Below are 22643 nucleotides of genomic sequence, written 5' to 3'. Positions count from 1 at the left end.
TGTAGCCAAAATAACTGAAGTCTTAAAGCTGATACCCATGACATTTTTTAATTAGATTAGATTAAATGAATTGAACATTAAGTATATCTCTTAGTGTACATGAGACTAAATTAATGATTTTTAGCACAAATAACCATAGCTTCAGTCAAAATTATAGGAATTTTCTAATTGATGGAGTCAAGTTTAACATAGTAGATAAAACCACATTTTTTAGGAGTCATTGGTGAATAAAAAACACACTTGAAACCTCACTCCAAGGATGTTTGTAGGAAAATAATTAAAACAAATAGGTATTCTGGTATGGTGACTCTATATTATAGTTTGATTTTCCCATCTATTGTAATATGCCTTGGGGCAATACCTGTCAAACATATTTAGATCAAAATACATTTCTAAGAATGTTGGATTCCTCAAATAAATTGTCTTCATCTGGTCCTCTGTTTGGAAAATTACATTTTTTGTCCATTTTCAGTGTTAACATTTACAGAAATTGTTTATTCATGTATAGATATGTGCACTTGCCCACTGAGATACCAAATGGATTCTGTAATTTCTTTAAATATTCTTCCATTTTTCACAATTATTCAACAAGGCGCCTCAGGGATTTTCATCTGCCGTATTGGAGAACTTTAATGCACCAATGGACTATAAACAGTATATAGAGGCCCATCACTTTGGATCGATTTACCTCAGACTTTGAATCTATATCAACTTTGAACTCCTTTAAAACACATTTGCAGATGTTTTTAAGTTTAATTTGTTGTATTCATCTGTTGCTTTGTATACTGTATGTAAATTGGTTACTTGTAGTTGGAATTGGTGACATGGCTTTATGAGACCCTGTTGTCTTTTTAACCTCTGCCAGTGCAGTTATTTTATAATTGTTGGATGGATTTTTTTTAATATATATTATGTATGTGCAAACAAATCAATAATTAAACATATTTTACTCCAAAAAGAAAGGAAAAAGGTTGAAATTGCTACTAGAAATGTTGTTTTAATCTCCACTGTAAACAGTCTCTTATTGACTTTTTCTAGAAAAGTTTTGCGCATTGCATTGTGGGATGTGACAGATTTGAAGCCGCTTTCTATAACAAACAAGTAAACAAGTCTTGAGACATCACATTATAACGTGGACCTGCTTTTTTTACCTTCAGGCAACTGGCAAGCCCTCTAAAAACACTTTAATATTAGACCACCACCAGTGCCACTCTGTGATAATACTGTAGCTTATTTAGTTCTCCTTGTGGTTTAAATTACACTAACTCATCAAAAACATGGCGACTTCTGTGTTGAAATAATGTCTATGATTTTTCTGTTTTTAGTGCACGGCTCTATGCTCTCTCTGGCTTCTAATGCTTCATCCACTCATTCCTCAGTAAGTAGAAAATGTCATTTTGTTGTTTTTTTTTTGGTTTTGTTTGCTCTATATGAACTGCCTGTCCCTACTCATCTCATGTGAGCAACTTTAGAGGTTTTACAGAGCCGAGAAAATAAAAAAAAAAATTAAATGTTTTTTAATTGTCAAATCTCATATATCATTTTGGATTATAATGACTAAGAATCTCTTTATAAAAGCAACATTACACCCATTTAGTTGCATGTGCTCTGCTTTAATACTTTTCTTTTCCTTTTACTTGAATTATGCCTTCTTAAGAATGAGGAGAGGATACAAGGAGAGGTAAGGTTATTGTTGGGCTTTCACTGTGTCATTTAACTGTCACCACCTTTACAAACAATTCAGTTCACAGATTTTAATGTCACTGCCTCAGGAAGTCAATAAAACCCTTTTTACACAGTTCATTTTGTTTTATCGCTGTAATCTTATGTTTTCATAGATCATTGTCTACTATCCATAAAGTCACACTAAAGTTAATACAGTTTAGCATGAGATTGTGGACTCTTTTTTTTTCCAGTGTTTGTGCATTTATTTGTTGTGAAATAGATTTTTTTTTGTTTCCAGGTTGTCACTGTGACACTATTTTTGCTTGTAATAAAAAGCAAAAGTTATTGAGTTTGTAAACAGTAACAATTATCTTAATTATTTGCTGTATTATCAGTACATCAGGTGTCATATAATGTTTATACTCCTCACAGTTTATCACTAATCTGTCCACAGCAAATTCGCAAGTTGAGACGAGAGTTGGAATCCTCCCAGGAGAAAGTTGCTAATTTGACCACGCAGCTTTCTGCTAACGTATGTATGATGTTACTCCTCTGGTCTAAGCTTAGTCTCTTAATCACTTTAACTCATGACACAAATTTGATATTTCGACACAAAGTGATTTATAATATTAAGTACATGGCTATATCAAAGTTTGCTTTCTGGACATACTGATCAAATGTTCCCATAGATAAATAAGGTTGTGTAGTTTTGGGTGAATGTGAGGTGTCACGTGCAATAAATCAATCAGAAACTTTAGAAGCTTTGATTTATGTCAAGAGATTGTGTAATACTTACTTGCTTGTTTATGCGGTCATGCATATTTTATATATATATAAAACATATAATGGTATATATATTTTATATACATGAAACACCAGCATTTACTCAAGGATACTCCTGACTTTCTGTTGTATGTTAGATGTGAGAATACCAAATTACATTTAATCTATAGCCATAATAGCCATAGATTAAATAAAATATAAAAAACTGTGAACATTTAGCCGACTTATGTGTTTATTAGGGCTACCATGGACCTTATTTATTTGCCTGTGGTTACCTTCTCCTCTACTGACAACCTTTTTGTATTTTTAAGGTTGAATATTGTATAAGTCATATACACTGAAGGTTAAGTAGCACCTGAACATACATACCCATACACTACATACAGTAGATACATTTATATTGTGTGTCTGATGGGTTTTATCCAATTTAAAATGGATAAAAAGCTTTTTATATCTTCTATCAACCCCTATTTTTTTCTCTGCTTCTTCTTCTTCTTCTTCTTCTGCATAATTACTGCATTAAGGGCTTTTTGATTCACATGCGTTCTGTCATGTGTGTGCATGTGTTTCAGTTTATCTAATAACATACCTTTCCCCCCCCACCACCACTAACACAACTGTCCCACCTTTGTTTTACAACCTTGGCTATGCTGACTGCTGGACTCACTGCTGCCCCCTGCCTGCCTTCAATTGACCTGCACCTTTGGATGTTGGATGTAGCAGCTAGGCCAGGTTTGTTACCTGGATTTACAGAACACAATGTGTCACTCACTCATAAGCGTTTCTATTATTTCACGTGATGATTGTCCAACATATTAGTTCCAGTGCAGCAGTGAATGTTATGTTCCTGCTCAAAAGCCAGCAGGATTGTTCGTCTTGTCTATTATGACTTATGAGGCTATGGACAAGTTGGGGTGGGTCACCATTGGTACTTGAACCCCTAAAACTAGTGACACTAACTGCTGTTCCACTGTACAATCAAGGATTATGTTTAGTAATCATGATAAAAAGTAATGAGGTGTATGGAGATTAATATTCCATCAAAAAAAAAAAAAAAAATAATATATATATATATATATATGTATATATATTCAAAAAATCCCTTCAATCAAAAAAACCTTTTAAATCAAAAGAGTTTACTTCAATCAAAATTATATATATTTTCAAGAAAGTGTTTAAATGCAAAAAAAAAAAAAAAAAAAATTGAGACCCAAATAATTGCATTTCAACACTTTTTTTTCTTTGATTGATTTTATTTTTCTTCATGTAACTATTTTTTTAATGAAATATAAAGACACAAATGTACCACCCATAATATGGCCTTAATACAAAAAATAATTACTTCAATCAAAAAAACCTTTTCAATCAAAAAGAGTTTACGAATGTAATTATTTGGGTCTCAGATATTTTTTTGCATGTGAACACTTTTTTTCTTTGATTGAAAATGTTTTTTTGATTTTTTTTTTTAAATTTTGATTGGAAATATTTTTTTGTTTTAAATTTAAATATATATATATATATATATAAAAGAGGTGTCCCTAAAAAGAAAAAGAGCTAACCAGATTATATCATTACAAAACAAAAGTGATGCATTTATTTATTTATTTTTTAATCTTTAGGTTCTTGTCGAATTTGTCAATTGTCTTTTTTTTTTATATATAAGTGCTCCTTCAAACTTCCTATTTCGTCCTTCTATACTTCTAGGATGTATTTTAACAGTTAAACATGTGTGATGTGTTTTAATAAGTTTGTCCCTGAAGGCTTTCCATCTGTCAATCACTGCTGTTCTGCAGATGGTGAATGACACTTTTTTTGAGGCTTTGTTTTATTTCTATAACCGCTTCCCCCATAGACCCCCCCCCCCCCACACACACACACACACACTTACTTTCCATCTGTTTACACTGGTGTGTTTGTCCTGCAGGCTAATCTTGTCGCAGCATTTGAACAGAGCCTGGCACTGATGACAGCTCGTCTGCAGACATTGTCCGTGTCCTCAGATCAAAAGGTATCCAGCAGATTAGTTCTGGGAGTCATCTTTTTTCTCTTATAATCTTTATATAGTATATATTTTTTTTATTCCTTCTTGATTTTTAATATCCTGTAAGTTGCTGCCTCTTTTTCATATGTTTAAACTCTTTTTAACTCTGTTTAAGAAGAAGAAGAAAAAAAAAAAAAAAAACGCTCCATAAATAAAGTTATAAATGTCATCATTATTGAAATGTTAATTATTATCAATCATAAATTGAAACACAGCATGGGGCATTTGTGAAATTTCATGTTTTTAAATAGATGAAAATTCAGAGAATATCTTTATCAGAAAGGCTGCAATTGTAGGTAATAAACCCAACAAGCACACAACAGAAGCTGCTTCAATTGTTGTGTATAAGTTTGTGTCGCTAACAGCAGTGTTATTGTCAATTCAATTCAACTTAACTTTATTTATATAGCGCAGAATACAGCAGTCATCTCAAAGCGCTTCACAATATAAATTTAATAGTAAGAAAGAAAGAACCCAACAACATCCACATCCACATGAGTTTTTTTTTTAAGTGACAATAACTACACTATGACTAATTCAAAAACAATACGATATGAACATATATTTTTATTTTTGACAACTAATAAAAACTAAACTACAACTTTGTCACATGGAACAAAATCCACTCAGAACTCATTGATCAGATCGAATGTGTCTGTGTGTGTTTACAAACATTAACATCCCATCAGGGTAATGATGGGATGGTAATTGAATCTTAAGCAAGGCTAGGCTAATGTATTCAATTAGCGCATTTCATACACAAGGCAATTCATTGTGCTTTCTTTACATGATTAAAATGGGCTACAGAAAACAGTTTAAAAATCAATAAAAATGTGAAAATCATCAGTAACAAACATTAAATCAACGATAAAATGATTAAAAATGCATAAACTGCCTTGAGTCAACTATATCGCTAACAGATTTTGTTTATTAAAATCCAGTCATTTACCGTAGTGGATTAAAACTAACCTTAAATTGACCTGATGACAAAATTTTGACTAAAACTACATTGTTTTTCAATCAAGACTATGACTGAAACTAAATCAAAATGAACACTGACTAACAGTCGTTCTCTAAACGACATGTTGGGTCAGAGGTTTGCGTTGCAGGACTGGCGTTGTCACCCACAACTCATCACAGTCTGACATCCTTCAACATGCACAATCCTCACCTCCATGGAATCCCATTTCACTGACAGATTGTCATCAAACGCCGACACGTCGTACAGTGCTGTTATTTCTCCTCTGCAGGACTCGGAGCTCACTGAACTAAAGGAAACCATCGACATCCTCAAGGCCAAAAATACAGAAGCCCAAGAAATCATCCAGGGTGCTCTGAGCAGTCCAGAGATTACACCCAGAGGTACAGAAAGCCTTGTGAATGCAGGTTAGCATTGAAAGTCCATGTGCACCTAGCTGAGCTGTTCATTCATTATGATCTGGAAAAAAATCATTGAACTCCGACTGTCCTTGGTTTTTCCAGAGCTGCCGATCAATCGACAGAACTCCTCAGAAAGCATCTCCAGTCTCACCAGCAGCACCAGTCACTCCAGTATGGGTAGTCTGAAGGAGCAGGAGGCCAAGAAGAAGAAAAAAAAGAGCTGGGTGAGGAAATACAATCTCCATCTGACAACCCTGATTAGAAATATAATCAATCAGCTAATGACTGAATGAAACCAATCATCAGGTGGAGAAAAAAAAACAAAAGTTAAAGAAATGTACAAATTGTGGAGTTACAATCAATTCAAATTGAATTTGAAATTATTTTAAACTAAATAAACATTAATTACATTTATTAAATTATTCAAACCAAACCTTGAAAATAATTTAAATAAGGGAATCAGTGGCCTGCCTCTCCAATATATGTCAAGAAACAATAAAAGTAGCAGCAGCAGCAACCAAAACTAAAGATCTGAGACACTCACAGGGTGTAAAATCCTTCATTTAATACAGGGATGTCATGTCGACGCATTTCAATTTACAGAGTTTTCATCAGGACATAATTAAAGCAATAAAAACAGGTGCTTATGTGCTGTGCAAGACAATCTTGTGACCAAAAAGCATAAAAAAACATACATAGACAGGCAAGCATTTAACAATAAAGGTATTGTTCAGAGTTTAAAGATGGGTATCTATTTTTATCATACTGCTAGTATTATATTTATATAAAAAGATTATACACATCATTGTAGACCAAGAAGCTCATCAAGCAGTTCATATTAACGTATGTAGGATTCACATGCTTAGTGCACATGCATGTGTATCTGTGAAATTCTCTTCCTGTCTTGTTCCTTTTCTTTTATTAAATATGATTCTGGTCTTTCCCTCATGCCGCCCTGCTTTTTTGTTTCATTTATTTATGTTTTAGGTCTTTGAGGTGAGTGATGTCGCTGTATTTCGACTATACGCCCCTCATGAGTCATACTTTTGGACAACTTTGTACCATCATGTGATCATTTGGTCAAAGTTATCTCCTGTATGCATCATCATTAAATGCGGCCATCTTATTTCTACCTGCGCCCCATTATTATATCATGTTGTTTTTTCAATGCGTTTCAAACTGGAAAGCCAAAATTATTATTTTTTTCTTTTTCTTTCTTTATTTTGCATTTGTGTCTTGACCACCACTTTCATTATGGATACAGATGGAGCCTTCTGCCCATACTTTGCTTTTGTGGTTCAAAGTTCTCCTGTAGAACTGAACCTTTGTGCAGAAACAAGTGTCATATGATACAGGCTCCATTCATATCTGTTTTTACATTACATCGCCTTAACTTCTATACATTCTCGTGAATTCCACTTATGCTGCATTACATAACATTTCATATAATGTACATTTTCCTTATTTATTTATTTATTTTTTTCTCTCTCTGTAGTTGCGTAGCTCCTTCAACAAGGCCTTTAGTAAAAAGGGCGGCAAGTCGTCCGGCCCGTACGCAGACATCGAAGAGATTGCCACGCCTGAATCATCGGCTCCATCTTCCCCCAAGGTCCACCATGAAGGAGAATATCTTCAAAAACCTTCCGCTTTGGCTTCATCAGCTGGGTAAAGTTGTTTTGAACACACTTTTCATTCAAACGTCACTGATCAAAACTATCTTTCTACATTCAAATCAGAACCCACTTCATCTACAGTATATAGATGACTGCTTCTCAAATGGATGCAAAATGCAATAACATGCAAATAATAGGACACCAAATACAAAAAAAGTGGCTTATAATGATGAACTCACTCATTTAAAAAAATCCCAGATGGACCATTGCCAGTGAACTCTGTGTATCTGCTGGGGTCAACAGACTGAAGGCTGTCTTAAGAAACGTCATGTATAAGTTTATCTGTTGACTACATGAGACAACAGAGTCATTCTTATTTTAACCAACTAGTACATACAGTGCTATACGTCACTCTTCCGACATTTGGAATCACTAGAATCTATCTATCTATCTAAATAGATCAAACCATCTTTTGTGTCGGTTTTATGTACATGATCTCTGTTGTGATTTACCGTGTTGCATTGTCGTAACACATGTCGTTGCAATGTTCTCAGACTCTGCGTAGGCGACGAAGAGGGAGACGACAAAGTTGTCACAGAGCTGCGTACAGAGCTGTGGGAAAAGGAACGGAAACTGACCGACATCCGACTGGAAGCTCTAACGTCTGCACATCAGCTGGAGCAGCTGCAGGATGCCATGACCAACATGCAGGTTTGTGTCCATTTCTGCCACCTTGTTTCTCTGTTGTTGTTTTAATGAGATTGCCATCCTTTCTTCCTGGAATCTGCCTAATTTTTTTTTTTTGCCAGTTTCACATTTAAAGTCTGATTTGCTTTGCAGAGGAAAGTAGAGAACCTGAAGGCTGAGAACAGCCATCTTAAGACGGGATCCTTGTCACCCTGTCCTTCTCCTGGACCTTCCAGCTCTGTCTCACAGTCCTCAGGTCTCACCGCTTTGGGGAGTTTATCACCACGACAATCTTTGGCCATGCCTAAAAGCTACAGCAGAGGTCTGAGCGAGGGAACTAGTGCAGGTACACTCTTATCCCTGACATATCAGGTCATTTATTGATTAATCTAAAGTAAAGCAGTGCATGAAATCTGCTCAAAAATGGTTTCCACTAGATTCATAGTATAGAAATGGACAAATAAGGAAAAAATGTTAAAGTATCAAATGGAATTAAGTATTTTCAGATAGAGACACAGTGTAGGCCTTGTCAATATATCAAGGATCATTGGTAGAACAAATATGTAAAAGGTTGAAATTGCCACACGATTGTTTGTAAACTCTTGGTTTATTAATATTGTCAGAAAGGTTTTGTGCATTGCATTTTGGGATGTGGTATCCTATGGAAGAATGCATAGAATGTTTTACTCTTTCTTGTGTTTGCCCCAAAAACTCTTTCAAAGCAACTTAATCCCAACATATTTCTGGTATTTTTACAGACTGAAAGTTGTGGCAAACCTGGCAGATGTTTACTTTAGGGTTCACACTGAAAAATCTGAATCTGGCTGAAATTGAATGTCTTGCAGAGTGAGGTGATATCACACGAGATATTGGGAACAAACTGGAACAAAAATGGTGTGAAGCGAATCACTGTCTTCCGTATTCGTCAAAGAAAAACAAGAAATCAAGATAAGAATAAAGGAAAAACACTTCTATGTGTGCCTCTAAGGCCTAGGTTCCCAAAGTGAGGTATGCAAATTGTCATTGAATAACAATTTAAAACAGAATAACAAGATTGGAAACTAGAATATAAATGGTCAGGAGCCTCCATGCATTGCCACAAATGACACTTGCATAGCCCCCCAAAAAGCACAAATATTAAATTCAGCCAAACATTGCAGAGTTCTGTGCATCCTCTCAACCTCACCTGTCTCATTAAAGTTGTAGCAAGTTGTATTTCAGTTTCAGGGTGATGAATATGTTATATTACTGCTATATGTTCAATCAACAAATGTTTAGTAGGTTCATTTTCAGAAAAAAAGATTTGTTTCTCATTGAAAATACCAGTAGGCTATTAAATTAATGAAAGCCAACACGTGATAAATCTGAATAAGATGTTTTCTTGTGTGCTTACATATACACATACAATGCAAAAAAAATTTGTTTACACTGGAGATAAAAGCAAACTTTTAATGATCTTAATCTATGAGGCCATCTAGATTTTTTTTCGTCTCCAGATACTTTAAAATAAATTAACAGATGAAAACAAACTATCACTATTCAAAGGATCAATGTGAGTACCTCCACCTTGTTGATTGGGTATTTATTGTTCACAACACATTTGTCCTGTTTCTGTTTTCTGTTCCATTCTCATCAGATGTCCACACAGAGTCTCTGAGCTTCTCCTCCCAGAGAGATGATCACCGTGTCAGAGTGGTGGTTTGTGTTGCTGATTTACGTGTCCTCAAAGAGGTAAGAGTGTACCATTCCTGCCTTCTGAAATGTTCACTATGATTTGATATCGCCTCCGACATTACTCTTTTTTCCATCAGGAGGTTAAGCAGCAGGACTTCTTTATAGGAACTGTCCGCGTCAATGGCAGAATGGACTGGGTCATGCTGGATTCAGCTGTCAGCCAGGCTTTCAAGGTAAGCTGCTTTTCTTTGATGCTGTGCGTTATTGCGTCCCATTGAAGAACTGAATGTACAGTTTGAAGGTGGCCTGTTCACATTTGTGATTCAGCTGTCACAATAAATTTAGCTCGTTGTTGCTTCAAAGCGTTAATCTCTGAGGTAGAGGCATTGTTTGGGGTCAGATCTGTGCCTCATAAAACCAGCAGAAACTCAGAGGATGCTTACAGTGGCACAATTCATACACCTGAATTTATTATTTCCTCAATATTTTGTAGCAGTTTAATCACCTCTACTTTTCTCTTCTTGTCATCCCAGGTTTACATCACCAAAGTGGATCCAGCCTCTAGCCTGGGCCTATCTACAGACTCCATCTACAGTTACAACATGGGCCACATTAAGAGAGTGTTGGGAGGAGAGGTCCCCGAGACCCAGCCCTCTCGCTGCATGTCCCGGGGCCCCAGTGGGATCACAGTGGCCATCAAAGGTCTGCTGAATATTTCCACATTCAGTTTTGTATTTGAGAGTTTTCCAGATTCACAATTAGACTTATATGAAGTAGGGCTGAACGAGTTTGGAAAATAATCTAATTGCAATTTTTTTTCCTCAATATTGCGATTGCGATTTAATATGCAATAATTTTTTCAAGGGCCTCTTGACATGTATTTTTCAATGAACACAAGCAATAAATCAATCTGTTTCATAATAAAAAAATTCAGATTTTTTAAAACTTTCAATAAATAGAAATTATAAATTTTAAAGCACAGATTACAACAATAAATCTAACAAATTTGTGGCTTTACCTCCTCAACATAACTAACAAACTTCACGTTTCATGAAACATGTAAACATGTGGACTGCACTTCTTAAACACTCTCTGAACTTAACAGGACAGTCTATAAATAGATAAAAAAAAAACAGATAAAAAAAAAATAAAGCTTACTCATATCCAGTCAGTAACATCACACATACTGAAGTGCAGGAAAAATAAAGAGAACTGATATCTGCTTTAACCAATTGGACGTTTTTTAGGTATATAACTTAAGATATATTATTACAAAAAAAAAAAAAAGTGCTGCCTTTGCGATTAGAAAATTGTGTTTGGTGATGGTCACAATTGTGCAATAAAATAAATTCATTTATTTAATTACAATAACAAAACATGCATTGCTGTCTTAAAAAGATTGTAGTTCTTGTAGTGTTGACCTTTGACAGCATGTGCAGACAAAAAGAAAAGAAAATCGCGTTTTATGATCTCGCGATAATATCGCAACTGCAGTGAATCGTTCAGCCTTAATATGAGGCCAGTGTTACAGTTAGAACAACCACAAAATAAGTTAACAATAACAATGTTAATTGTCCACTCTACCAACTGGTTTGCTAAAGAAAAAAAGTTCTGTAGTGCAGCCGTGGAGAAAGGGGAGAGTTATCGGTACTTTAGGTAAAAACCATTAACAGAAATGTCGGCTTTAAAGCTAATAAGGACAATGATTTTTTTAATCAGATATAGACATAGTGTAGGCCCCATAAATCATTAAATAGAAGGTCATTTACTCTCAAACAAGAGCAAAAACTTAAAATTGAAAACTATAAACACTCAAATTTATTGACATTGTTGGAAAAGTTACGTTCATTGCATTGTGGGATGTGGAGTCCCGTAGACGATGCATTGAAGTATCTTTAGATTATTCCTACTGGGATTTCCTGCTATATTCACAGACATATGGTCTCGTGGTTGTTGTGCACTGATGGCCTAAACAGGCATAAGCATAAGTTTAAAAATATATGTATTGATAAACGTTAGCTATAAACCTGCGACAACCATTTACAGCCATGTGCCAGGCTATGGTTTATAAGCCTTCATTTATCAAAATATGTACAGATGAGCCTATAGTGTCTACATTTTTTTAAAAACGTACACTTCTGGCGGTTGACATAATAGACAAACGTGTCATAAAAGTTTTAGGTGACCCTTGAAGCCTGGGAATCAAATAGCTCAGAAATGTGTGTTAGTATTTGAAATACTTCGATTATTATTGATATTTCTTGCATATTATAGATATGTCTGCAGCACAAGTGATTTAGATAATCTATTTATGATCAGTGATACAGATTGGACTGTGAAGTATAATTTCTTCCAACCTTGCATGTAGGAATTTAGAGTACAGCGTTCCAAGTAGAGCTGGGAATGCTGTGGTAGCCAAGACTCAGAGTAACATGATCTTAGCCCAGCTGGCCTCCAAGCCTCAGACACATGGGCCCCATAGATGTGCATGCAGGAGTGGTCAGAGATATAGATATATAGAGCTCCAATGTTTGATTCAAAGCTATTTTCAGACAGATATGTTTGAGCTGGTCTTTTCTTACAAGAGGCATGAAAAATGCTAGTCATGTTTGACTTTTTCCCCCTAGTTTTGATCAAAGGTGAAAGTAACGGATTACAAGTACTCGCATTACTGTAATTGAGTAGCTTTTATGGGTACTTGTACTTTTTTTTTTAACTTGTTAAGTACAATTTAACACCTGAAATATTAACATATCCACCTGTTTTTTTTTTTTTGCTTATTTTGTCTAAAAAATGGTCAGTAAATGTCCTATGAGGAAGTGCATTTACCCTTTTTCCATAACACTTTAGATTTACATAATTGGCTGTTTTTTTACAACTCGTTGCATGTTGTTATATCAAGAAAAACACAAAAACAAAATGGATTTTATGAGATTTAGAAGAAGAAAACAATGAAAGCTCACATGAATAACATTTTTTTCAACAAATATATAAAATTTACAATGTGTAAAACTATTAACATTATAAACAAATGTTTCTATGTTTCTGAATGTGCAAAAGAGGCCATTTTATGGCAACTATTACACTAAAGCCATTTCTTTGCAGGCTTTTCTACGAGGGAGGGAACTTGATTACCGTAATGTTTGTAAGTTGTCAGTGAAGCGCAACATGTTAGCTTTCAGAAACAGTCTGCGTTTTTCCCAGTAGAGCGAGTTTTAACAGGGTTAAGGTCATTTTAATTCCTATACCAAACCCATCCAAGTAAATTATTATTTTTCCTGATAATTTTCTTTATTTCTGCACATTGAACATAATCCATTTTCTTAGTCGTGCCATTTATGATCAACCCCCAGACACTTTCTTTGGTTCAGGTTTGAGTTTCTACTTATGTTGTTACCCACATAGGGTTCATAAATGTAGCTATACTTACATACATATATATATTTATTTTTTTTAATTTATTTATTTATTTATTTTAATTTAATTTATGTACAACTCTTTTGTCAAAAAGAGTTGTACATTTTGACAAACCTTTCATTTTATACAAATGAAGTTCCAACTGTACACGATTTCATCGCTTCCTTTTTAAGTTCATACATGAGATGTTTACTATATGCAAAGGAACCGTGGCAAGATTTATTCCCAAAAATAAATGTGGGGTGGTTAAAGTAACTAGTAAAGCTACGGGTGGACACCTAGCAGCCAATTAAATGCAAAGCTCAGACTTTACTACCTTCTAACTTCTCTGCGCAGTTGATGTCACACAAAACACTGCTCAGCATTGTATCGACCCGCATTAAATGTAAAACCGACCTGTATTTCACCCTCCTGGTGAAACGGAGGAGGACAGATGAGCACGAGCTTAGAGGAGAGACTGGAAAACAAAGGACTACAGAGAAGTGCTAAGAATCTTGGGACATGAAGGATTTTAATGGAAACTAATACGTGGCGGTGTGCCCAAGTATGTGAGCTCTAAGAGTGAACAACAGTCCGTTGTGTGCAGGGTTTGCCCAAGTATGTTTGAGCCTTAACTTTCACTTCAAGTACTATTTAATTGACCTACTTTTGACTTGTACTTGAGTATTTTATGTACGACTTACTTGTGCTTGTACTTAGGTACAGTTTCAATCAAGTAACAGTATTTATACTTGAGTAGGATATATCAGAACTCTGCACCTCTGGTTTTGATAGTACCAAAAATTATCAGTGTTTATTAAATCAGTCATTATAAAAACTTCTCTTTTCCAATGTGCACAGGACTTAAGGAGAAGTGTGTGGATAGCCTGGTGTTTGAGACACTCATTCCCAAACCCATGATGCAACACTACATCAGTCTGCTTCTCAAACACCGGCGCCTCGTCCTATCTGGACCGAGCGGGACGGGGAAGTCCTACCTTGCGTCCCGGCTAGCGGAGTACTTGGTGGACCGGAGTGCACGCGAGGTCACAAACAGCATTGTTGTCACGTTCAACATGCACCGTCAGTCATGCAAGGTTAGCAGGAGCTAGAAAATCCTCATGACAGCACACGGTTGGTTAACTGCACTTGTTTTTCTCCATCTGTGTCCCCTCAGGATCTGCAACTTTATCTTTCCAACTTAGCCAACGAAATAGATCGAGAAACCAATATGTCAGAAATACCACTCGTCATAATTCTTGATGATGTTCATGACCCTGTATCCCTCAGTGAACTCGTCAACGGTGCTCTCACTTGCAAATATCACAAATGGTAAAGAGCGTCATTATATTAGTAGACTAGCCCAATGCTTTGTTCATGTTTTGTACTAACCCAAGAAATAACACTTTCTGCACTTAGTCCTTACATCATTGGAACAAGCAATCAGCCTGTGAAGATGACCGCAAACCACAGCTTGCATCTCAGCTTCAGGTAAGTAACAAAAAAGCCGTATTTGCAAAGACGTCGTGACTAGAGGTGTGCATTGCCATGAATCTGACAATACGATACGCGATTTTTATGTCACGATATGATATATCTCAGTACTAAACAATACGATATACATTGCGATATATCGCAATATCAATGATTACACATTTTCACCTTAACAGTGTAATGGCAGAATTATGTGCACAAAACATGCCTTGTTCTCACAGATATTCTCTCTGTGTCGGACAATCTCATAACAAAGTTCTTGCAGGTGTCCTGATTGGTAAAAAAACGTATTCCCTTTCTTTAACCAATAGCCGCCTTTGTGATCAGCTTTCCTTTTTACTCCGATAAGAAATGTGTGCTGTTACTGTGTTTTTTTTTCATCTGTACCTTTTTGTTCATGCCAGAGCTCTGGAATAAACTCCACAAAATATATTTTGTTCAATTTTTGACTTTATTTTATCAAACTTATAGTGTTTTCCTTGAATATTTTTATAACTACAGTTACAAAATGGTATGAAATGCAATTGATTTAATTTTTTTTAAACTTGCGAGAACAAGTGACTGCACCAGTACCAGTATCAAAATATTTAGTCTTTTTTTAATCAAACTTTCAAATTGTGTTTTGCAGAAATGTTTAACTTTGGCTTCTACGACAGATTTTGACTCTAAGTTCTTAAATTCTTAAAAAGTAATGACATCTATGAAAGTGTTCAGTATTTATGAAAATAAAGTGCAGTCAACTTCCAAGCTAAAATGCATTGAGGAGTGACATCGTTTAACAAGCTCTGATGTGGTTCACTGACACCTAGTGACTGGGTTTTTATGTGCTATGTATATGTTGGCACATTTAAATGGTCTTTTCATCAAAAAACATAATTAAAAGAATTGATTTAGATTTTTTTTTTTTTTTTTGATTGATACAATAGAGCGGCGAAATATTCCGATATATCCCCAATTCAATTCATACAGACTTTTGTTGTTAACATTATCATTGCTAAAATAGAAACAATATTATCTTATAAGTTATTATAAGTTATAATAAGGTTAAAAACAAGAGCTAGTTTGAGTCAACAATGGGTTGATAAAGGCTTTTTTTATTTTGTTTTGTCAGAATATTACAAAAAACTCTGGAATTGAAAGCACAAACAGAATTTCCTAAGATAATAGAGAATAAAAGTGATAATGATTGTGCTTCTTAGGATGGTGACGTTCTCCAACAACGTTGAGCCAGCCAATGGTTTCCTAGTGCGATATTTGCACCGAAAGATGATGGAGTCCGAAGACGAGAAGAACTTAACCAATGAAGATCTCATCAGGGTTTTAGACTGGGTTCCCAAACTGTGGTATCACCTGCACACATTCCTGGATAAACACAGCACATCGGATTTCCTTATTGGTAAATAAAACATCCAATACAGAACTAAACTAAAGGCTTCACAAGTCTTTGTTCCGTCACTTATCGTTCTTTCATTTGTGCATTTTTCTTGTTGTTTTTCAGGTCCATGCTTTTTCCTGTCCTGTCCAGTGACAGTGGATGAGTTTCGCTCATGGTTTATTGACCTTTGGAATCACTCCATAATTCCATATTTACAAGAAGGGGCCAAGGACGGCCTCAAGGTAAGATTCCAGTAAATGAAAATATTTCATGTCTGGACACAATACACGACAGCACACACACCTTTTTATTGTTCGCTTTTTGGTGTCTTTTGTCAGATTTTACAATGTGTCCTAAAAGATTAATAAAAAGCTTCTGTCGGTTCTAAGAACAGTGTAAAAATCCCTGCAATCTACAGAGAACATAAGTCAAACTCAAGGCCCGGGGGCCAAATCCAACCATTTTTATTATCCGATTTGGCGCGAATAGAAAACATACATCTTTGTGTAAATTACCACATAATTCAGTTGTAAATTGTTGTTGAAAGAACTCAAAACGTTTCCAAAATCCTGCAATTTTTCTCAAATTATTGTACAAAATTATTCTCCCCAAATTAAATAAAAATTGGTAAAAAACTAACAAATCAAAAGACATTTAAGCATCTGTCACTTATTGCTTAGATATTGTTCAGGTCTTTCATACTTTGTCTAATTTATATCTGTAAGTGCAAACTTGTACATATTAATGTTGAAATTGTTAGTTTTCCCGCTTGAAACTGATCCATATGTAGCCCCTGAACTAAAATGAGTTTGACACCCCTGCTTTAGAGCCATCATTCTTGACCAGGGCATGAATCATTTTGAGTAGCAGTAGTTTCTTGAGTTAAGTTTCAATGATTGGAAGTTGTTTTCCCTGCATTTTATCTGTATTTTAATTGTTAGAGAATAAATTCTAAATAATAATTGTCTTACTCAACGGAACACTCAAATTATTTTTATAGGTTCACGGTCAGAAGGCAGTGTGGGAAGACCCAGTGGAGTGGGTAAGAGGCACCCTGCCTTGGCCGTCTGCCCAGCAGGACCAGGCAAAACTCTTTCACCTCCCTCCACCCAGCATTGGCTCCAGTAGCCCCAGTCAGCCCAGTGAGGAAAGGCCTCACAAGGAGACTCCGCCCAGCTCCATGGAATGTGATCCTCTGGTAAGAGCTCCTCAGAGTCCAGATGAATATCTTCACAAATACTTGCACAAATACTGTTGAATGTTTGACTTGCCCACTGTTTTTTCTAATTTTAGATGGCAATGCTTTTAAAGCTTCAGGAGGCGGCCAATTACATCGAATCTCCTGACAAAGAAGACCAAAGCTGGGCTCAACTTTGATATTTATAAACTCACTAACATTTGGGGGCTGATTTACTAAGATCTCTCAAAAAAGGACAAAATCAATTGCGTGCCTAAAAATTGTCGATGCACTATTTCCTTTCCCGTTGCGGGGGATTTACCCAAGATTGCAGGGCAAATTGGTGCACATGCAGACATGGTTTGGATCGTCTTATTTAAATGAGCATTTTGCACGTGTAACATTGAGAATGTAGGAAAACCTATTGGGCAAGAGTGCAAAATTACCAGTAAATTTGAAGCTGTTAAATTGTAGGTTCAATGGAGAAGCAGGTGCAGTTCTCTCTCTGCTCTGAGCAGGACTAAACAAAAGCTCATTTATTTTAGTGGAGTCATTGAATTTATTCAACAAAATTAATATAAATGACAGTGCTATTACTTAAATCTATAATTGTCCTTGCATTTTAATGTCTTCAGAGATTTTAATGTCCATCCATCCTCTTGGCTGCCCTCAAATCTTCCCAAAACAAGCATCTTGGAAAATGCCAGAAACTGTCCAAATTGATGTTGAGTTGCTACGGCATCAAATCAGGCAGTTTCTAGCACTGGAAGATTTGCTACAGATCATTGCCCTGGAGGTCAGAGTTTATTTGAACAATCGCTACACACATCACGCAGAGGGTCAGTGCAGTTTCTGGGATGTTTTGTTTGGATTATTGAGCTGATTATTGAGCTGATATTGAGCTGCCATCAATGCTTTGGCAATGTCTTCTTTTTTTGTAGCCTTTTCTTTCTCCTGCTTCTTCTCCTTGCAACATTCACTGTAGCCTTTACTATGTGTAGAGCTGTGACAGTTAACCCTCTGCACCTAAAAATAGCTAAATAAATGCACAAAATTAGGGATAACAAACAGTTCCAGGTTTGATAAACCGAATTGCACGTGCTACATTAATCTATTTGCATTTTCCCTCCACATTTAGCGTGCCATAGCTGATCCATTGCATATTCATCAGAGGCAAAAAAGCTCAATGGATTGTGTGTGTGTGTGTTTGCTTGACTGATGCAATACATTGGGGGTAGCAGATCCACCGCAACATCCTTTTGCGCACTTAGTGACATTTGCTCACGTCTTTACAGGCACAGACATTTAGTAAATCAGCCCCTTAATTGTTTAGGTCATTTGTGTCACTTTATTAAAATAGTGTGTATTTAGAGGTAAAAAACAAACCGACAGAGGTGCTGATAGTAGATTATTAAGTCTTTGTTTTTTGTTTTTTTGCTCATACAGATTTCGCTACATAGCTTTTCACCCTCACAAAACAGGTTTTTGTGTTTTTTACACAGTTTACCGAGACTGGTGCTGGCAGATTACTATTACAGCCATCATATCTGCTATTCATGGAATCAAAACGGTCATCATACACATATATACATATCCTCTTTTGTGCTCCAAGGGCTTGTCACGTGGAGCAATTGTCAATAATGGTTACATATATTTAATTTTAAAGAGTATGACAGCATGGCGATTAGGTACCTTGGTGCATATCTACAACATCAGTCTTTAAAGTCTTAATTTTCTACAGTGCATATGCAATCCTGAACTTTTAAAACCTGCTAACTTAGGGTGTAACAGACACAATGCCTTAATTACAAAGACATCAACTCAAGCAGACCTCCTGGTGCTCGATATTAAGCTCAAATTAATTAATTTAGTCACTAAGTGTCTGTTTTTTGTTGTTGTTTTTTTAATTTAAGAGCTATTATCTTTGAAAAAATGACTTAACACTGCATGCCCATGCATCTTTACACAGACTTTTCTTATTTTCATACATAGGGTTAATAACCTGCAGTCATACTCTTTCTGCACACACCACTTTGACAACAATTATGTAGGTGTACTTACTGTTTTGTGTCCAATAGTGTCAACAAGGTTGCCACTATATATCAGGTATGAGAAAGGTACTACACAGGGATTACTATAGGCAGGCAGAGCCAATGCTCTTTAAGTCTAATTCAGATTGTTTTCCACAACAGCATTTGTACACACTACAGAGGAGTTTATTTCAGATACCTTCCCCCAAACACTCAGAGTTTTTAGCGTGTATATACTGTACATTTGAACCGTCCACATCCATTATTTTATCTACGTAATTTGGTGCACATGTCCAATAAGGCTAACCAAATACTGTACATTGATCATTGCATTGTGACTGTTGAGAGGTTTAAGTTGAACTGAATGTAAAGAAAACATGTTTATTTAAATATATCAAACATTTAGGACAGGGGTGCCCAATCCTGGTCCTCAAGGGCCACTATCCAGCATGTTTTAGATGTTTCCTTCTTCCAACACACCTGATTAAACTCATCAACTCATCAACAAGCTCTGCAGAAGCCTGATAACGATTCTGATCATTTGAATCAGGTGTGTTGGAAGAGGGAAATATCTAAAACATGCTGGATAGTGGCCCTCGAGGACCAGGATTGGGCACCCCTGATTTAGGAGGTGCTTTCAATTCCAGCCTTATTTTAAAATCCACGGTAAAACACTTACCTGAGCAGCAGAGTGAACCACTTTAGCCACTTACAAGTAAAAATCCCACATCGATGAATATTAAAGGTGCATTTATGGTGCTTTTTAACATTACCTGAACCATTTCAGTATTGAGTAGAACTCATATTGGCATCAAAGTTAGTTTAGCAAAAAGGTTTTGTGTCATTACCGTCAATCAATGAGGAAGTAGAGTTGAAAGGTAGTTTTCATATTTAGTCTGGAATGTTAGTCATACAGTGTTCGAGCAATTACAGTGATCGTGAAGGTTTTCTAGTAAACTAATGTTGATGTCGTACGGTCTTCAGTATTGAGAACATTTCGGGTCCGTGACACAGACGCACACAATGAAGAGTGCGTATTCCTTGTCTGTAAACGATCAAAGCAGAAAAGTAGAAATGTTTTAGGTTCAATGTGTGGATTTTTGTAAAAGAAATAAAATAAAAAATAATTAAACAAAAAGATCATTGTCGAGAAAATGGGCAATACAATCTGTGAAAGTGGTGTAAAGACAAATCATCGGTCATTGTTTCAGTGCAGAATGAAGTAAATGTTGTAAATGAATGTCGGACCACTTTACTGACAGCTAACTTAGAAAGTTGACGTTTTAAAACTTGAGTCCAGCTGCCTTTTTGGTTGTTTTTTTGCACAGTTTGAACACAGCTGATAGGAAACAATAAGCTGCAATTCCCACTATAGTCACCTGCAAACCTCAGAACAATAAAGGCTTTAATGACATACAAAAAAAAAAACGTTTTGTCATAGCAATGCAGTCGTTGCTATGATGAGATTAGTGAAGGCCACCATCCTGCCGGTAATCTCACTCACTGGTTGTTGTGCCTGTTGCTCTGTAGTGGCTGTTATCGTTTGTTTGCTTCTATGTACGTCTGTACTATGCAGCAACCACTGGTGTTGGGACTCAGCAATGTTTGAGATCTACTAAAGATTGCAGCGTACTTTAATATTGACTCACTTTGAGCTCCTGAATCAGATAGAAATTCAGCAGCAAACATAAGAGGGAGCTTGTTTTTGACAGCCTGATGATTCAACAGGGTTCAGGACTCACATTTCTGGTGCGTTTTATCAATGGTAGCACAAGTAATGAGACTGGGTTTGTATATGGTAAAAACCACTCCAACTAATGGTTTCAAATGAGTCCTTAAATAGCTAGTAAGAATCAGCACTTGATTCATGTCAATACTTTGGATGTGACCATAATGGATGAACTGAACTGAGTGTATTTGATATTTGAGGCTGATACAGGTTGCTGAATAGTCTTATTTTTTCAAGCGAAGCTCGCTATGGACTGGAAATGTTTAAAAACATGGTATGCTGTATCTAATGTCAATGATGTGCTACGGTGTTATAAATGCATGTAAACTTGCAGTGTGATGAGAACAAAAATGTTATCATGAATATTTTGTTTAAGAAACTCATGCTACTTAATGTTTTCCTTTTTTAATATTCCAGTATTTGATATTTCTTTTTTTTTTTCCCAAAGAAACCCTTTGTAAAACCTAATTTCTCTATTTTGTACAGAGAGACCTTGTAAAGACTGTAAATAGACCAGCGTATGGGGTGTGCAACGATCACTGAGGAAGTGGAAAACATCCTTGAGGAAGTGGGTTGGGTCCAGTAAATGGATAAAGCATGTTTCTTAATGGTTTCATCCATTTATCACTGTTTGTTGGAATCAATAAAATACATGTTATATTTAACTTGTTGTTTATTGTATGATTTACAACACATTTCTGTGGCAAGTAATTTGATTCAAACAAAGCCATCACCTTGAGTTAAAACAACTCAGGTATCGCTTGACAATGAGTCCTCGGCTGTGTCTGAATAGTTCCTCCTATCTCCTTTCCTATCCACTTTTCCATAACCCCGTGGATGAGGTCACTGGGTTAAGGAAAGATGTTAGGAGAGGAGTTAGGAAAAGGTGATTACCTTTGTTTTGACCATAGACAATCAGAGGCACTTCCACTTCCTTTTTTGAGTCTCCTTTCCTCAGCTTAAAGAAAATTTGAACGCTCTTTTATCATGGCCTCCACTTAAACACTTCCTGGGGTTAAAGAACCGTGGACAGGAGAGGAGATAGGAGGGACTATTCGGACGCAGCCCTCGTCTCAATGAGACAAAAAAAAAATGGTGGCTCAACTTTCTTCATTGCCTCATATCAACGTCTTTTGGTGTTGATATGAGGCAATATATTCACCTGTAATCAACAGATACATTTTAACTCCTGTTTACAGTCATGACTAGGGGTGTCCCGATTCGATATTGATATCAGATATTGTTCCGATATCAGCCAGAGAACTGATATCGGATTTTATCGGGCTGCATCTAAAGTTTCCGATATAAGCGCTCTAAGTTTTTGTTGTTTTTGTCCCCGCCCTCAGTTGTTCCCACCATATACTGACAGTAAAAAAAGAACTGAAGTGAACTTGAATTGTTGACTATTGTTCTCTGTTTGAATAACATCACTTGATCAAGCCTTTTCTATCATTCTATACAACAAAATATGTAATACAAGTATGTATGATTTGTACCGTGATCATTCATACTTTAAAGGCTTGGAAGAATATACTATCTCCAATAATAACCATAGGCCTACAGTAGGTCCAAATGTATGGAAATACCCATTAAAAAAAC

General features: G+C 36.0%; 1 protein-coding gene across 10 annotated transcripts in view; it reads left to right on the top strand.

Annotated features, from left to right (window-relative positions):
- nav1b (neuron navigator 1b) overlaps window positions 1–19805 on the top strand; it is a 66880-nt gene extending 47075 nt beyond the window's left edge. For 2 of the 10 annotated variants that reach the window (XM_028447176.1, XM_028447167.1), the window contains 21 exons: window positions 1326–1378; window positions 1658–1681; window positions 2120–2197; window positions 3172–3180; window positions 4373–4456; window positions 5740–5875; window positions 5972–6093; window positions 6857–6865; window positions 7365–7534; window positions 8037–8193; window positions 8323–8515; window positions 9806–9900; window positions 9981–10076; window positions 10377–10545; window positions 14101–14336; window positions 14417–14571; window positions 14659–14730; window positions 15933–16129; window positions 16232–16350; window positions 17109–17306; window positions 17402–19805. In XM_028447176.1, the coding sequence (XP_028302977.1) occupies window positions 1326–1378; window positions 1658–1681; window positions 2120–2197; window positions 3172–3180; window positions 4373–4456; window positions 5740–5875; window positions 5972–6093; window positions 6857–6865; window positions 7365–7534; window positions 8037–8193; window positions 8323–8515; window positions 9806–9900; window positions 9981–10076; window positions 10377–10545; window positions 14101–14336; window positions 14417–14571; window positions 14659–14730; window positions 15933–16129; window positions 16232–16350; window positions 17109–17306; window positions 17402–17485 (2456 nt within the window). In that variant the 3' untranslated portion in view covers window positions 17486–19805. The remainder of the gene's footprint in view (window positions 1–1325; window positions 1379–1657; window positions 1682–2119; window positions 2198–3171; window positions 3181–4372; window positions 4457–5739; window positions 5876–5971; window positions 6094–6856; window positions 6866–7364; window positions 7535–8036; window positions 8194–8322; window positions 8516–9805; window positions 9901–9980; window positions 10077–10376; window positions 10546–14100; window positions 14337–14416; window positions 14572–14658; window positions 14731–15932; window positions 16130–16231; window positions 16351–17108; window positions 17307–17401) is intronic. The other 8 variants (XM_028447171.1, XM_028447175.1, XM_028447170.1 and 5 more) reach the window with 7 other exon arrangements.
- The last annotated feature ends 2838 nt before the right edge of the window (window positions 19806–22643 follow it).

The sequence above is a fragment of the Gouania willdenowi genome, chromosome 5 (assembly GCF_900634775.1).
Source record: "Gouania willdenowi chromosome 5, fGouWil2.1, whole genome shotgun sequence".
Taxonomy (NCBI): domain Eukaryota; kingdom Metazoa; phylum Chordata; class Actinopteri; order Blenniiformes; family Gobiesocidae; genus Gouania; species Gouania willdenowi.
Note: the sequence above shows the minus strand (reverse complement) of the source record. Positions and strands in the feature narration are given on the sequence as shown.